Source organism: Ciconia boyciana, chromosome 22, assembly GCF_034638445.1.
Source record: "Ciconia boyciana chromosome 22, ASM3463844v1, whole genome shotgun sequence".
Lineage (NCBI taxonomy): Eukaryota > Metazoa > Chordata > Aves > Ciconiiformes > Ciconiidae > Ciconia > Ciconia boyciana.
This window is the reverse complement of record NC_132955.1, coordinates 6,109,808-6,127,800: the sequence shown is the minus strand read 5'-3', so window position 1 is coordinate 6,127,800 and position 17,993 is coordinate 6,109,808. Positions and strand designations below refer to the sequence as shown.

The following is a 17,993-nucleotide window of genomic DNA, read 5'->3' as shown; positions in this document are numbered from 1 at the left end:
GATGCCAGGCGGCTCTCAGGGGAGGTGCCGGGGCAGCGCCCGCCGCGGAGGGGCCGCCCGCGACCGCCCCGCTCCCGCTCCGGGCCCGGGGGTTGTGGCGGGAGGGGCCGACACCGCCTCAACGGCCGCTGCGCTGTCTCCGGGCGAACAATGCCTCCGCGGCCCCTCATTGGCGGGAGGGGTGAGCGAGGTGATTTTTCATTGGCTAGCTGTTGGCGGATAGGGACCAATAGAAATAAAGCTCTGTTGCCACGAGACTCGCTGTGGGCTCTCGATGTCTGAAAACCGCGTGGAGAAAAGGGAGGGTCACGCGGTGCGGGGAGGTGCGAGGAAGCCGAGCGGCTCCTCATTGGTTGGACGGCTCGGGGGTTGGCCAATCCCCTCGTGCGCGCGGGGCGGGGCGGCGGTTGGCCCGGCGCGAGGGTAACGGCCGCCCGTCGCCTCAGGCGGCCCGCCATGGCCGCGCGCGGGAGGGGCGGCCGCGCGTGCTGCTGGTAGCCGCCGTCGCTGCCGCTGTCCCGGGGGTCGCCCATGGAGGTGAGGGACGGGGCCGCGCCACGGGCTGGGGAGAGGCTGGGCTGTGCAGCTCTTCCTGTCAGAAACCCAGCGGACGGTTGGAGCTGTCCCGGGGCCCGGGCTTCGCCTGGGCGCCGGTAACCGAGCAGGGCTGAGGCTGGGCGAGGCTTCGCGCCCTTCCCCCCGCAGTGTACTTGCAGCCACAGCCGGGCTTTTCTCAGTGCCGCGGGGCCCTCCTGTGTGGGGCTGCCCAAGGCCCAGCGCCGTCTAGAGCTGGGCCTGTCTTGTGGTAACGGGTGCTGTGAAACTGAGCTCGAAAGTGTCAGAAAAACACTTCCGGAAAACTTCTATTTGGGAAATAAATGAGTGTGTATGGTGTGGGGGGTGTCACAAATCTGTAGCAGGTCCTTATACCTGTATGTTTCCTCATTCTTTGAGATCACATATCATGTAAGTGGTAGGTGTGCTTACTGAATAAGGAGATAACTAAGGAGAAAATGTGATGTAATTAGTATAAGAAGTGGAGCTGTGCTCCGCACTAGTTCTGACTTTGCATGTTTGCGTATTTGTAAAATGTGTCTGAAAAAACCTGTATTGATACATTGGTGTAACTGCGGCCTAAACTAGAAGGAAGATCATGCTGTAGTCCCCATATGTTAGATGTAGAGTCTGTTTTCATCCTCCAGTAAGAACATCTTTTTAGAGAGGAGTGCTAATTCAGAATACTTTCAGAATGCTAGTCCTGTGAAACTTGAACTTTTTCTGAATTCGATAAGCATTTCAAATGAGCTGCTATGGTAATATTTTAAATATTATGCAAATAACTTCACTTTTTTATTTGAGAGCTAAAGAGTTTTTTCAGCTAGTCAGTTTTATTTTAACTTTACATTTTCCTTGTGTACCTCACCTTCTGAAGAAGGGAAGAAAAGACGCCTAACTTTTTGTTTTGTTTTCATTCCATGCTCCCGCTGGCCACCTGTTTCTGAGCACTTCCAGGTTGGTGATGGGGAGAGGGGTGTTCCTTAGGTGGAAGTTGTTTCTCCCATGGTTACAGAATGGGGCGGATTTCCACCGTAGCTCCCAGTGTGTGTATTATAGCAAAATTCCAGCTCCTGAAATCTGAAAATGAACATACATGCATTCATGTAATGTAAATTATGTCATAGGAGCAGTGATGAAAGGACAAGAGGTGTCTGGCGATGCATGGAAGGCTGAATGACTCCTCTGGTGTTGCTGGTGAAAGGAATGATAATTCTGCTTCTGTAGTTGGTGTTCTTCTGTGGCGATTCAGCGAGTATAAACAGAGAGAATGCAGGTTTCCTCTTAATCTGCACCTCCTCGGTCTCTAAAAACCTTGTGAATTTCTTGTGGTTTGTTGGGTTAAGCTTTTCTCTAAGGGTAAATATGAAAGTGTTCTAATGTGGATATGTAGAACTAACTACGTGAAAACTCAGATCAGTAGAATCCACAGGTAAATTAAAGTGTTAAAGAAGTTCATGTTGGTATAAAATCTACAGCTCTCAGGTCTATGTATAATTATGTCCTTCTACCACTTTTTTTTCCTTGTCTTGTATAGCCTAAAGTTGCATTCAGAGGTGGCAGTCGCTGCTGGAATAGCGCAGAAGCTGGCGGGAGGCTGACTGATGCATTCAGTAGCGTAATGACAGGCTCTGGCTCGCTGTATGGTTGCTACAAATCACAGGTTCAGTGGATTATAAATTAATTTTTTATATCTGTAAGAGTTCATGTTGCTTGTAAACAAAATGGTCAAAAAATATTTCTAATACAGTTGCTTATACAGGCGAACATAAATCACCGTGTTTGATTTATTCGTAATAAATCTCCATCATCATAATGTTAATCAGAAAGGACAGTGACTTTTTTTCATACTGTCACAGATGAAGGAATATGTGGTGTTTAGTAAAACAGTATTTCACTCTGTTTGTTCTTATGTTAGCATAAACAATTTTAGACAAAGTGAGGAGCAAATGACTATTTTTAGGAAAACTGAGAGGTTGGTAAGAAAGAGAAGCTTAGGCATTGCAGCAGATATTTCTATGGCATACCACAGACATAGAGTCCAAACGTTTGTATAAACCAGCCTGTTGAGCAGGGGGTTCTTAGTCTGAGCAGTAGAAAATGCCAGGACATTAAGTACATCAGACCGCTCTTTTCATTTTGCCTTTCATAGCCATAAACTTTCACTGAGGTAAAAGACTCGAATGAATGAAAGCTCACTCCCAGTACCTTCAGTAACAGGCCTATCAATCACTTACCCTGTCTGAGACTCGTTTGGCTTTGTTCTTCCCTGTCGTTCAGTCCAGCAACTGGGCAGCTTTGCTTACAGAATTATTTTACAGACATGGGGAACTGAAGACATGAAGTAGAGAGACCTGTCTGTAGTTAGGCAGAAAGCCTTATTGCAAATAAAACCTGGCTTTGTGTGCCTTTCTGTAGCTGCTAGACTACTTTGCTCCACAAAGGAGTATATCTTGTGTCTTTAACATTTAACCGTGTGAAAACACCATTAATTTTTTCACTTATGAAGAGCTAAGAAAGCCTACAGTGTTTAAACCAAACAAGCAATTGCTCCTTTTCACTTAAACAGGGTAGAAGACCTTTTGTCTAGAAAAGAATTGGCTGTAAGTTTTCTTCAGTAGCTTAAATAAGCTGTAATGATTGGGAGGAAGGGAGTATCTCCTGGCTCCTGTCAGTGATCATCTATTAGAAACTGGTGCAGACATTTTAGGCTGACATGTCCTGAAATTTTTACTCCTATGTGTATATGCACTGGGCAGTGGTCACCAGCAAGAGTTACCTGTAGCATTATGTCAAAAAGTATGTGGCTTGCTTGCTTCTGCTGCTCTGGATACTCCAAGGCTGAACTCAGTTACAACCGCGTAGAATGATGAAATGACAATTTGCTGTGTTTAATATAAAAATCGGTGTTTTTATCATACATAAAATGCAGAATGAAGAAAACGTAGAGCTGCCTCAGACCTACAGTTCTTCCCTTTCAACGTCAGACTACTCTGCACCTGTGGACTCTTCCTTTCTATACGCACCATGGTCTACCTATGGAGATGATACTAAGCAGCCTGCTGCTGCTCAGATTAGTGTGAAGTCCAGGTAGTCATTTTTGACAAGAGAGAGAATGTGTGTGTTGAAGGCATAGATGGATTATTTTTGTTTGTTTAATTTAGCTTCTGAATTATTCTGAATGAAGTAATTGTTTTAATTAATATGCAATTCATTTTCAGGATTCAACCTGAAAGGAATGATTATGGCAGTGAAACAGATTTATATGGACTTGTGTCTAACATCTTGGAAGAGCAAGATAAATCGCAGCCATATTGTGCTGAGGGGTGAGTGTGTTGCCATGCAAGCACTGCTGGCATTCTCTTCCTCTGACAAAAACTACCCTCGCTGATCTTGGGATCTGTGTTCTGTTAGTCATCTTTGCATCTGCTGCTGGCAAGTCCTCATGCTTTTTACCGTTTCTTTTCCTTCCCCCAATCTTCTCATATTTTGCTTGTGACACTTGAAAGCTTTCCTCTGGGTACTCAGGTTATGTGGTAGTTTCTGGCTTTCTGATATTTACAGAACTTTTTAATTGGCATTTGTTCAATAAGTCCTTAACAAACATTGTGGAATGCTGTGTTGAAATAGATTTATTTTAATATGTGCCTTGGCCTATTTTTTTAGATCAAGACTGAATTCAGACTTTAGGTTTCTTTCTTAATTAATTTAAATTCACAGAAAGAATACACAAAACATGAAATCATACTCTTTCACATTTTCTTGACCTGGCAGGAGGGAGGAATTCCATGCAAAATGAGTATTTCTTGATGTTAGTGCTACGTAAGCAATATTTGCATACCTAAATGTCAGATTTATTATGCCTATATTCTAGCACCAGAAGAAACGATTAGATAGTCGTAATAACTTGACACAGAGAGATTCAGATCCAGCATCCCCAAGATGCTTAGAGCGCTCACGGTCTTTTGCCTGAATCTGCATATTCTAGGTCTAAGGGATAAGAAAGGGAACCCAGTTCTCAGGTTTCCCAAGCCAGGTGCCACTCTTCCTTTCTGTCTTCTCTCCAGATTCCAGTGATTTCTGTACATGTGCTGAGTTACGTGGCTGAAGTGAGGGAAAACTTTAGAGAGAGTCAGTCTTGATCAAAAGAGAACTTAGTAATTCTTTTGCTTCAGACAGTTAAGGTTGGATTTCTGTTTTCAGTACTGCCAAATCTGGCTGTGACTGTAATGACTTCCAGGCACAATTCCATTTTTTACTTAGTCTGTTTACAGCTTTCCTTGAGAGGCAGTGATTGCCCTGTGTTAATCCATGGTAATTAGTGGAAAGAAAGGAAATGTGCTGAGGTGCTTATTCTTGATTTACCTGCAGGAAGCAGTGTAAGCCAGTGTAAAACACAGGCGATTCTGAAGCAATAAGCAAGATGATCCAGAGAAGCTTTTTGTCTGGAGTGCTAGGATATGGCTTTGAAAGGTTGTGGGTAGTTGGGAAGTATGGTTATCTTAACTTGTTGCTTAACCAGGAGTATTTTAGTGGTGACAGGTAGTAAATCTCTTGACAGGATTGACTGAATGTAATTTGGTATGTACACATCGCTTGCAGCTTGAAGGCACTGTACATTGCTCCTAGGGTATATGGGTGGGTTTAGACAAGCCAGAATCAGTTTTCTCATCTAGTTAAGGGAAACTCCGAAGATGACAGGAGTGGATAGAAGCTGGAGTAAGACACTGTTGAATCAATTGAGGGAAATGGCTGGGGGAGAATTGGGTTCTTAAACCTTTTTCTGCATTTGGGAATGTAAGAAGAGCACCACAGATAAGAATCTAACCATGTATTTCTTGTTTTTCAAGGAGTTGCCCTTCCAACTTGAAGTCAGTATGGCCCATGAATGCAACCAGAATCGTAGACCACCATGACCTATTGCCAGAAACCAAAAGACCAGTTGTTGGAGCTGTCTCACAACAGGGTTTTTGTAGTAGCGAATCCGTATCTGCTGCTGAAAAACAGTACTTGCAAAGTGGTAATCTTGCATCGCAGCAAAAAGTAGATGAATGTTATCGCGGGTTTACTGGCATAGACCTTGAAGAGCAGAGTTTATACCCTTCTAGGAATGATCATGCCAACTGTTGCAACATGCAGACTAATGAGAATATTAAGACAACACCAATGTATCAGAACTATCCATGCATAAAAAACACCTTCACACCCCAACCTGGGTATTCAAAGCAGTTCGAAGCAATCAAAGACTCGGGAGCCGATGCTTATTCTTATGGAAGGGAGAAGGCGTGTCCCAAAGGAGCAGATGCACAGTTGCACCAAAAGCGGACAGAAACGTTTCTTCCGCAGTTTCACAGATGTAATGAAAACACAGATTATACTAGATACACTGAATATTCTCATGCTAGTAAAGCAAAGCCTAACAAGAGCACCAACTGTAGCCTCCAAGAAAATAAAAAGTTAGTAAATGGAACCATTGAGGCACCAGCTCTGGACACAGAACCCTATACTAAATTATTTCAAGTTAAATCAGGAACTCGGAAAAAAATAGAAGATACCATTTCAGATCAGCAAAACTTTACATTTCCCAAGGCTATAGGACTCCTATCAGAAAAGCAATTTGCAAATGAAGCTTCATTCTGCACTGATTTTGGGCAAAAATTGGAATATGGACTAAAATCTTTTGCAGCTTGCCCAGGGAATAGTGACTGTGCAAATGGTGTAGAAAAGCAGCAGTTTTCCAAGTCTGATCTTCAGAATTCTGAATACTGTAAATCACTTCCGTTATTACCACACTCAGCAAACCCTTCAGCAGGGGCTAATGTAAGGCCAGCTTGGATGAACATTCAAACTAAAACCACTGCTCCTGTCCCATTTCAGAACCCAAGTCCTCTGTTGAAACTGAATAGTCATTTACCTGCTTTTCCAAAAAGCTCCAGTCATTCTAATGATTTTTTTCAGTTATCTTCAAATTTCCCTTTAAATAGTAATTTATTTCACAAGTACTGGCAAGATAATCCTTCATTTTTTTCAAGTCTTGATTTTGGTTATAACACTGCAGAACGAGCTCGGTCTGCTGCTTGCATGGAAGCACTAGTTAGGAGTGGGGAAGAGAATCTCATTGAGTATTTAAGTGAAAAGAAATTAAAGCAGACAAACGGATTCTGTGACAATTATTCAGCTCAGCAGTTTGGGATCATTGAAAATATGAACAAACACCGTTTCCAGTTGAAGCCACAGAGTGAGCGTTACGATCTGGAAGGACAGAAACATGCAGATGGGTTGTTGCAGAACATGTACCAAGATTTAACGGAGCCTCAGGGTCAGTTTAATCTCAGGCAGGGTCGTGGAGACAGTAACGCCATTAATCCTGTGACTTGCCTACAGGCTCCAAGCTTTTCCAACAATTGCATGATGGGTGACTTCAGACGTAATCAGCATCTTGGTTCAAGTGCATTCCCCTTGAGATCAGCTCGCCTGTTCGGCCGTTCCATTGTCCCTCTGATGGAGTCTCACGACTTGTTCTCCCGCGATGATTTAAAATGCTTCTACCCTTATTTTAATGATAAGATGTATGGTGACAGTTCTTTTTCTGGTTTTGTACCAGCATTTGGATTTCAGAGGCAAGTTAAAACCCGTAGTGGGCCTGCCAGCGAACTTCATGTTAGACTAGAAGAATGTTATGAACAGTGGAGAGCTTTGGAGAAAGAAAGAAAGAAGGTAAAAAAAAAAATTAAAATAAATTAATATGCCATATCACGGATTTGATGTAGATCTCATCCTACTCAGACCAGTTAGAGATCATGGGTAATTCTCACTGTTACGAGTTGAAATGCTTAATGGGACATCACAGTTAAAAGAGTTTGCTTCCCTGTATATTTGGACTGAAAACAGAAATTTTGAAGGTTTGTAGCCTGGTCAGGAGCATAACTAATGTTGTGTTGGATGTTGCACTTAGAGCAGGAATTCAGTGAGTTTTCCAGTCTCTGTGTTGGGGTTGGGGAAGGTGTGTTGTATGATTGACAAAACCATGTTACACACTTTTTTTTTTTAACACAATAAATACAATGCATCTGGAAACTTTGAAAGCAAATCCATTCATTATATGTTGAACTGGGACTAAACTTTAATCCTTTCAAGAATTAATTAAAATTCTTAGGCCCTACACTTTTAGTTCTTTCCACAAATTCTTCTCACCTCCTGTTTCCCTGAAGTCTTAAACCTAAGATGTATTTGAAGGGGCTCTTTTTCCCCCAGAAACAGAGGCTGAAGAAAGGGTAATACTAAAACACGGGAACTAAAAGATTCGGGTAGTTCTGTATGAAACCCGACTTAAAGCTATTGCCCTTTTTGGTCATCAGTGGAAGTGCTTCAGGCTACCCTGGTTGAATGTAAAAGCTGTCTTAATTTCACCAGTTCAGCTGGTATTGAAATTCAAAAATGATCTGGAGCTGTGGCTGGCTGGGAGGGAAGCTTGACCAAACCTTACCTGGGAATCGTGGGGCCAGGCTATTGGCCGTCAGCTTCTCTGTGGAAGCTCTGTTGTGCCAGTCCACCGAAAGAAACTTAGTTGTGAGGGGATGTAAGGCGGGGTTTTTGCCAAGGTGCTTCCTGACAAAAGCCGGTTGTTGCTTTGAATAGTGCGGTTAGGGGGAGAATGAGCTTGACTTGAGGAGGGGAGATTGATGTCTAGGCTTGCATAGAGAAGTGCAAAAGAGAGAGTTGACACGTGCATGGCAGGAGGACATGGCGGAGAAAATTAGGCTGCAGCTTTATGTGGACCACCACAAGACAATCTAAGAAATGTGATTTTAAACCAGATTTAGCTAGCTGTATATTGCTACAGGTGTTCCAGAGTGACCTAACAACGGGGTGAGAGAGATTGAAATTTGACATCTTGTGGTCAGGTTTCAAAGTAATTTTCTGATGGCTAAATAAAATATTATTTCATTTTAACAAAACAAAAAAGCTTTCTGTAGTTTGACTAATCTGTACAAAATTTAGGTTAATTGCTGACTTAAACAATTTTGTTTTAATTTTGTGGATGAGGTCCACACCTGCTTGCTCATTCTTTTTTGCCTTGTAATTCTAACTTGCCTCCATTTTATTTACAGGCAAAATTAGAACAGGCTGTAGTCAGAGTGCAAGAAGACATAGCACTTCTGAAACACGTCATGTTGCCATAATTACTTTAGTTGAACTGCTTTGAGTAAAGTGGTTGTTCACATAAAACAGGTGCTTGTCTTACCAAATGGTTAAATCCCAAATGCCTGAATCCTCATTATCTGCTTTAAAAAAATTGAAAACCCTAAGGGAAAAAAATAGTGTATCTGTCTTCTTGTTTCTGTAATAAAGCACACTTTGCAGCTTACATTCTTAGGGAGTTATTCTTTTGTTTTCCTGCAGACTGAATCAGCTCTTGCTAAGAATTTCCAAGGGAAAAAGGTTTCCAGTGCTAACAACACTCCGATTCCAAGGCTGACATCAAACCCATCAAGAGTTGATCGCTTAATTGTGGATCAGCTACGTGAACAAGCCAGAGTGAGTTGTAGGACTAAAAAAAAAAAATAAAAATCTATTGAACTATTGAATTTGCCACACAGAACTTAGAGTACAGTATAAGATATGTAAGATGATCAGAGCAGCTTTTACCAAAATAGCTTTCTCTTAAATGCTATGGAGGGAATAAGATTTCAGCAGTCCCTGCTAGAATTTCTACAGCTCCAGGTTCACTGCTGCTGTTACCAAGGAACCCACTGAGTGGCTGAGGCTCACGTTTACATCCATATATGCCAGGAGGATGTGGTTATTAGTAGAAGAGCGTGCATGAGATGCCAGAATCCAGTCACCTAGCCTAACTGCTTGCACAGCTCTAAGACGTGCCTGACTTTTGAGCTCTTCTGTTTTGAGGAGCTCAGCAGAGAAACCTTCACTACAGATTTGTAGACACACTATTAGAGGAGGTATTTGTGGGGAAAAAGCAAGTTTAATTAATGTTTGTAAGAGTTCGATATACATTTGCTCGGGAGTCTTGTATTTTTTTAATGCAGAATGGTCATTTGCTTCAACTTCAGCCTGAATTTCTATGTTACTAGTTTGCTGCTTAAGCCAAACAGCCATAACCTACAGGGCAAGCATGACTGGTGTCTTTTGAGCTGCCTGTGGTGCTGTGGCAAAACGATGGTGCCAGTGTGCAGTATCGTGCTTCTTTGTGAGGCAGCAGCTCGTGCAAAATTCTGCAAAGGAGATGGGAGGGAGGAGGCGAGCACAAGCAGAGCTGATCTGTGCTGCCAGCAGGATAGCGAGGGTCTGATCTGGCTCTTCTGAGGCTGAGAGGCCAGAGCCAGGATGCTCATGCTGCAGAAGGAGAAATGTGGGCTGAAAGTACAGATGCCAAAACCTGCCCCTGCAAGGGGCTGTGGGATTAAAGGCAGCAGCTGTTGTTCTGAGAAATGCTGGTTCTTGGAGGAAGCAGTACCGCTGAGCTCAGCCGCTCCCAAGGCAGCGGTGGTAAGAAGCAGTCTTTCCCACCGGTCTCGCACAAGTGAAATAAGCCGTGGAGCCGTATCTGCTCACTGCCTGCTGGAATCTGTCTTGTGCAACTGCCTGGTTTTGTTCATACAGCTGAGTAGAATATAGTGAAAGATGTGTTGATAGGCTTAGTGTACACTTTTTAAACTACTGTTTTATGAACCCCAAAAGAATAGTGTTAGGAAGTTTCCACTTTCAGAAGGCTTGCTTGTCCCTCTCTGAGTACTTTAAAACTGTGTCTAAAAAAGGTCTTAATCTTCTCTAGCCATTTGAGGAACCAAGCTTCAGGGTATAGAACCTCAAACACTTGCTAGGTAACAACTGAAAAGTAGTTTTAAGGATGCTCAGAAGCACAGTGGGGCTGTTGAACCTGGATTCTAACATTCAAAAGCTTACTGACGGCCAAAGAGAAACACTGGTACAAAGGTTCAAGTGGAAGTTGAGCTGGCTGAATCTGGGATTAACTCTTCATGGTGTGGAGCATCTAGTTAAATCCTCTTGGTGGTCACGCACTTTACTTTGGTTTTCTCATTTGAGACTTCCATTTGCAGTTGCTTTCAGTTCCAGAACAAAGCATAGCTGACAGAGAGGTGACAGTAGCTTCCTTCACTATGTCATCAGTAGCTATTAAAACTACTTGATAGTCAGAGAACAAACTTTAAACCAGGATCTCCTCTCTACAGACTGTATGTCGTCATCTATGTGTCTGGGGAGATGTAAATCCACAGCTCCGTTGTAACTGGAGAATGCTTTATCACCCCACTGTGGGGTCCTCTGAGGCTGGACATTCAGCTTGTCCTGTTGAAGCTCTTCCATTCTGGACTGATAATGATTTTTGCCAGAGAGAGGAAATAATAGCTTATTTCTAGTAGTGAGGGTATCTGTATGGGCTGGGGAAAGCATTATAGTCCCTGCTCCAAATACGTTGTTTTGTGAAGAACAGTCACCAAAGCTGGGCCTGAAACGTCAGTCCTTATCCCATGGTGTACACTCACCTCTGGGCTGCAGGGTCCGTGGCTCTGCTGGCTGTTTTGCTGGGACCCTGCCACTCCAGCAGTCAGCCTCGGCATTGCTGGTGGCTTGCTGCTTTTCCCAGGGAAGGATCTGAATTCCTCGGCAAGCCCTGTGACAGTCAAAAGGGATCAGTTGTGCTTTGCAAGAGAAGGGCAGGTTTAGTTAATGCCTCCGAGTCGTGAGAGGAAGGAAGTGTCTCTTGGGAGCGCAGGATGAACTTCTGAAAAACCTGAGGGGATGGGAAAGCAAGCATTTGAGCCTTCAGTGGTTCCTGTTGGGTTGCTGGGGCAGCCCAGCTTTGCTGACTTCTGTGGATTTTGCTTTTAGACACCTGGCACTTCTCCCAGGCTTAATGTAAAGAACGTAGGCATTTAACTATCAGGTGTGGATCGCACTGGATGATGTTGTGGTACCTGAAAACCAGGTCTTCAGAACATAAGTCCTTTTGTGGATGTGGACGTACTATTAAGTAAGAATGGTAAATGACTGTCAGGTTCATCTTACTTTATTTCACTTGCTTATGTAATCCTACTGTGCCACTCCTTAAAATCTGGCTTTTTCTTCAGACATAAATCTAGTGATTTTCAAACAATCTTATCGACTTTAGTTTCCTGCCCTAGTGACTGATTCCTCAGTTGTTCATGTGAAGTTCTCCCTTCACTTTTTTTTAAACTCTCAGCTTCCTTACAAATGTGAAATGTCACTTTTTCAGTTTATTAGTTGTTGCTGCTGTCACAGTAACTTGCACAGTTTATTCCTGCCTACATCTTCCCCCCCCCCCCAGGCTTTCACCAGATCTAAGGGAGAGCAGGACAAGTCTGGCAGTGGGAGCTTGCTCCTTCCTGAATGCTCTCTCCTGAGCCCGGTGGCAAGGAGTGGCTGCTCTGTTCTGCTGTTGTGGATGCCGTTGCCAAAATAACTGTCTTGGACAGCAACCTGCTCTGAGGATACTTGGGGTGGGTTAGGCAAATTGTCCTGGTTCAAATTCCTTTGTTAACCACCCTTTCTTACATTTAAAAAACTCCATTACAGTCTTTTTCCTAGGGAAGTCTACAGTCTTTCTGTTGCAAGGAAACATCAAGGACTTCATTTTGCACTGTGCTCCCAGACCCTCTGTTTCTTATTTTTAACCTGTGGATGACCATTAATCATCAGGCTTCTTTATAGGGCGTCAAGTGTAGCCATTGCCCAGTAAACATAACAGTTTTGGAATTTTGAGTTTTATCTATTTCTGCAGACCAGTAACCAGGTTCTTCAGCGGTCTGTGAACCATGGTTGAGGAGTCGCTCACCAAGGGGAAATTTATAGTAACATGACTGTTGTATGATAAACAAATGCAGGTTTTCAATTAACTAATCCAAACTGAATGATTTTTGAGTGGTAGTGCTCGATATTCTCCAAAAGAGCTCCCTTAGTGCTGAGTATCCGTCCTGAAAGTCAGCCTACGTGTGTGGTTCCACAGCAGCTTTAGCCAATGCAAACTGAGGCCGCTGCTCTCCCACATTACCCGTTGCTTTGCACTGGCACAGCACAAGGAGACAATCTGGGTGAAAACTGGCCAGTCTTTGTGGGATTGGTTTTCACCCGGATAATTGCAGCAGTGGTGATGGAAGGGAGGACCACAGCGATCTTGATTCAGAGGAATGCACGTTGTCATGGAACCACGTCCCATTACATGGTTGTCTCAAAGTTGTATATATCCATGATTAACTAGTAAGCTGGGTGTCCTAATATTTGGGTATTTTAGCTTTGCTGTTGTGCTGTGCACACCCAGCTATTCTACAGCTTCGGTTTTGGAGAAGAAGAAATACTAGGTAAGAATTTAACTACTTCAGCTGTAACTTTATGAAGTGTTCTCAAAAGAAAATAATGGTTATCATTAATCTGTTCTTCCTAATCTAGTTAATTTTCTTGTAAGTCTAGATGAGTATAGTTTGAACTCCTGTAACATGTAAAATGTTCATTAGGTTGTGACTTTACTGGGAAAAATGGAGCGCCTTCGCAGTTCTCCCCTTCATGCTAACATTTCTACTGCTCTTGATAAACATCTGGAGGTAATTCATGTAGTGCAGTCACGTAGAAAAGACGAAATTGTAAATGCTTCAAATCGACAGAGGCAAGGAGCTCCCAGATGCCAAGATGACAGAGGTATAACTATGCTTACGTACTTTTATAAGGTAGCTGAAAAATTCTACACATATTGCAAGTCAAAAAAGTAGTGTGAGGGGGTTTGTATTAAAGTTTTAATTTATTTTTCAGTGTCTAGAGCTTTGAGAAAGGCAGACTGTATGGGTTTTAGATGACGGTTTTGAGAGGACACTAAAACAGGGTTTTAGAGATAAATGGGTTAAATCAATTTGGAGTGCATTTATTCAATTAATAAGCTAGCACGTAATGAAAAGGTAGTGGGGGTTTTTTGTAATGCAGTTTGGGATTGGATATGATATTAAGCTATTGCCTCTTTCTTCCCCCTGTCCCTCATACTCCTGCTCCCGTCTCCCCTCTAGCCTTGTATTTCTGTATTTCTGCATAGAACTTCCTTGGTAGCTCCATGCTGAATCTGTGCAAAGAGACCAAGATGGCCTTGCATTTTGAATGGATTTCCTCTTCAAGCATGTTCTGTCCTAGATTGACATAAAATACAAATCATATTTTGGATGGATACACAAAAATTTATTGGTCAGAATGTTTTTATTCTTAATGGTATCCAAAATATGCAGAATATTCAGCTTAATCTTTCACTAGTGCACAGGCAGAATGGCAAATTCCCTTCTCTCTTAGATGTGAGGCAGAATAAATTCCTGCTACCTGTGATGTTCTGACCTATGGCTTTGTGTTGGAAGCTTTCTTACATTTCTGAGAGTCCTCTGTTTGCTTCCTGCCTCTCTTTCCACAACTGAATCAGATGGATTATTCTATTTCTTTGGCATGTCCTGTTATTCAGTTCTGTAATTCTCAAGTTTAGTTCAAAAGATAGACTGTAGCAATTTTTTTTTTCACCTGTTCACCATCATTCTTGTTTCTCTTTACCTTGATTGAAGGTTATGTGACTTGTTAAGATGAAGGGGTTTTTGGGTGTCTAAGCCCATGAAAATAATTGGCGCTGGCTTTACTCGGCGTTACTTCTTAGCCAGCTCTTTGGAACCGAGTAGTCTGGAAGAGAGGAGCTGTCAGACCTCGAGAGCTGCTCCCTGGTCCAGCTGCTTTGAGAAGAGAAGAGAAAGGAGTGGACTTTGCACAGTGGGATCTGATTACTTAATTAGAAGGGCTGCACTTTCTTTGTCCACCTCTCATCCTCCATACTGGCTGTCTCCAAGATGTGTTAGCCTGTTGTGGCAATTGGAGAGGATTTTTCAAACGGTAGATTATTGAATGCAGTAACTCTATTTGCTGCATGTCTGGGAAAGCCATGAGGAAGATGCCTGAAGCTGTGCATCTCCCCTCTTCAGCAGAGCTTTCTTGTTGTTAATAGTTTTGTTTTGTTTGAGAAGAGGTCTTGCCCGGCCCAGCCCTGTTTCCACAGCACTGTTCTATTCCATCTGATCTGATCTTAAGTATCTCTCGTATCAGGCAGGACCTGTCTCTGGTGTCCTCTATTCCAGGAAGTTTGATTTAAACAAAATTCATATGTGAGCCATGGTCTCCTCTTCTCCCAGCTCCCCCACTTTAGTTGCAAGACAGATTTACTTCAGCGGGAAGCAGATGGATCTGAGCTGCCTCGTATCACTTGTATTCATGCACAACGTGGGTCTGAAAAATTCTACTATTACAGTTGTGTAATAGTAGAAGTTGTGGAACTGTACAAGGTATCTGGCAGTTGTTTGTAAATGGTTTTGCTTAATGAAGCTCTGAAGGAATCACAGTGATCAGAAAAAGGGGTTTACGGAATGCCATCTGTCACCCAGAACAACCCTCAAGCCTTTCAGAGCTGTCTGAGCATACCTCTGCTTTGAGATTGCCCTAGATTTAGTTTTCAAGATGTTTCAGAAGGATATAGATGTTACAGATCATCTTCTGAGGGGAGAAAAGACCTTTTTAATGTCTGTAACTCTCAGGCACTGCATTCAGCCAAAGGCTTTAAAACAAGTCTTCCTTATTACTGTGGGATTTTTCCTTCTTCCCTGGTAGTGACCCAAATGCCAACCATATCTTACAGCTTTGAGATGCACATTTATGTGAGTGTCACTTGTTCCTTACCTTCTTCTAGGCAGTCCACATGACTCCATTCCTGTGGTCTCTTCTTGATTCCACAACACTTGGTGTGAAATTGGAATTTTGAAAATGCAAGACCTGATAATCGCGTCCTCCCACTCTGTATTCTGTCCTTTATTTCTCTGGAGTTATCCTTCCAAACACTGCCTTCTAAAATTCTTTAGATAGCTGACACTTGTGTTGGACAAGTGTGTTTTCATGGTGATTCTTTGCAGTTATCTAAATCAATTTTCTGTACCGCTCCTGCTGAGCAGTGGTAACTGTAGAGAAATCAGTGGTTGCTCTGTGCAGAACGAAGGAGGGATGTCTCAGAATGGGTTTCACAAAAACGAGCCTGGGGAGTGAGCGCCAGATGAGCTGGTGCAGAGGGATGGTGAGGGGATAAGGTTAGGCCTTTAAATTCTGCCCTTTTCTGAGGCACCCCCAGTACCTCCAGGAGGGGAATGCTTTCACCTGGAGCAGTGAATCCAAGAACACTGGTTGAAGGTAGGTCCCAGGTTTTTGCAATAAAATGAAACTGCAGTTGTGCTTACTGAGCAGGAGCATTTGGAAGAGCAGACTTTGACTTAAAGTCTTCCGCTGCTTCCAAACCCCATGGAAGTGTTTGCTCAGGGAGGCAAGTACACACGTGCAGCCCAGCATACGGTGACCCAGCTCCAAGAGGAGTGAGTGTGCCCCTACCCCAAAATAACATGCAAGTTCTGGTTGAACGCTCTGGTGCCTAGAAGAGGGTATCAAATTTGTTTCCTCACACACAGGCTGGATTTAAAATCAAAGCATTATCTATGCGTTAAGACATTGCTGTTGAATAAATGGACCACTGCACCACCTTCCTCTTTATTTTAAAGCAGCGGGGTTGGACACATTTTTGCAGAACATGATCTGTATGCTTTAATAAAATGCCATAAACAAGCTGTTCCTTCACCTGTCTTAATAAGATGGGCAAAGGATCCGCTTTGTGGCTCCAGAGGGGTTGCTGTGAACATTCAGCAATGAGCTCGCACAGGAAGGGGCGAGATGCCTTCAGCGTGTGTGTATGTGGAATACTTTCAAGAACAGAGCTGACCATAAGACTTCAGGTGCTCCTGATGACACGTGACAGCTAAGTAGGAGCTTTAACAAAATAAGTACCTAAATTCCATATACTCTTTGTATGAGAGCCTAAAAATCACTACTTTCTTACGTTCAACTTTTACAACCTTATAAAGAGACAGAGAGACACAAAATGAGACACTAAAAAGGGCCCAAAAAGTCTTGTGGGTTTTAGCATTGCCAGAGTGAATGAATCCCAAATAGCGCTTGCTGATGACCTGTGGAATAAAGATTGAACCGCCATTTCCTCCCTGCAGATGTGTTTGCTCTTGCTTTGGCAATTAAAGAGATGAGCGTAGCAACACGTAAAGCACGTACAACTCTCTGGTGCGCGCTCCAGATGACCTTACCAAAATCTTCAGCTGGAAAACCAGATGCAGAGAAAGCTGTTCGGGAGACGGTGCAACCTGAAGAAAAAGCGTGCGAAAACACGAACAGCTGCGGCATCCTAAACCAGAGGGCTGACATAAGCGAGCACTAATGAAATACCAGTTGCATGCACAAATACACTCTGCGCTCTGTATGTATGAGAGATGATACGCCAATTCTTTTTAATTATTTGTAAAGTTTGAACTGCTAATATTCATATTTAAAGCCGTATCTTGACGAGAAGCTGAACTTGCTTTAAGGGCTGTCGGGTTCTACTTACACTGTTAACATTATGGGCAGCGTCAGAATATTGTAAAGCCGAACTGGTGAATGTTAACTTAAAAAATAATCAGACTAATTAATTAACAGCCAAGATATTATTTAACTTCTGCAGGTGAACCCTGGTGTACAACTCTTCCAATTAACTTCTTTTAGTTTTGCTTTAGGAAATAGGTTTTAAAATAATGATTCTTAAAGACTGTAGTCTAACGGGGTGTCCGGTCAGTATCAGATAGATTGTGATGTAAAAATGGTTTCCTTATCAAACTAATACCTGGAAACAGGAGGCAAAAATGCTAAGAATACCCAATATTCATGTAAAATTAAATATTTAAAATATAAATATTTATGAATTTGAGATTTTAGAATCTAAGCTTGTGGAAGGAGATGCACCAGGTTCTACTAAATTACTGGTATGACAAAATTGCTGTTGTGAAACCATGCAATTTACTAAATGTGTTCAAATCATTTGGGCATGCTCTTGGGAAAAAAGAACCTCTGTTTTAAAGTATTTAAACATAATCAAAATATGACATGCACACAGGATTATCCTTTAAAAAGCTGTGAGCAGCTGAAATAATGAGTCTTGTTTTTAATACCTTCACTTTAAAATTTGAAGAGGTATCACAAAGTTCTGAAATTTAGGTTTTCTTAAAGTTACTCTTTCACTAGTTTGGTTTGAAATTTGGTTGTCATATTTTAGACTTATTAGTTTACATCTGCATTTTTGACAGCTATTAATACTTGGTGTTTCTCTGCACATCTGAATCTGTATGGAATATAAGTAACTTATTCACTGATACAAATTGTTGGTATTATGTGGCTCAGGAGATACGGGGTTTTAACACGTCTAGCATCGCATTTATAATGTGTGGATTAAATTCATTCAGCTGTCCTTGCCTAGATACCCTGCTATTTTAAATGTCTGTGTTCTTCCTCCTCCT

General features: G+C 42.5%; 1 protein-coding gene across 2 annotated transcripts; it reads left to right on the top strand.

Moving 5' to 3' along the window:
* Positions 1 to 415: 415 nt before the first annotated feature.
* Positions 416 to 17,571, top strand: MEIOC (meiosis specific with coiled-coil domain). 2 transcript variants are annotated; one of them, XM_072885894.1, is made up of 8 exons: positions 416 to 537; positions 2,093 to 2,218; positions 3,488 to 3,645; positions 3,777 to 3,881; positions 5,406 to 7,272; positions 8,959 to 9,093; positions 13,065 to 13,245; positions 16,659 to 17,571. In XM_072885894.1, the coding sequence occupies exons 1-8, from the start codon at positions 532 to 534 to the stop codon at positions 16,880 to 16,882; spliced, it is 2,802 nt and encodes a 933-aa protein (XP_072741995.1). In that variant the 5' UTR covers positions 416 to 531; the 3' UTR covers positions 16,883 to 17,571. The 2 variants fall into 2 exon arrangements, with proteins under 2 accessions (XP_072741995.1, XP_072741994.1); XM_072885893.1 differs by lacking the exon at positions 13,065 to 13,245 and having other exon boundaries at positions 16,659 to 16,746.
* The last annotated feature ends 422 nt before the right edge of the window (positions 17,572 to 17,993 follow it).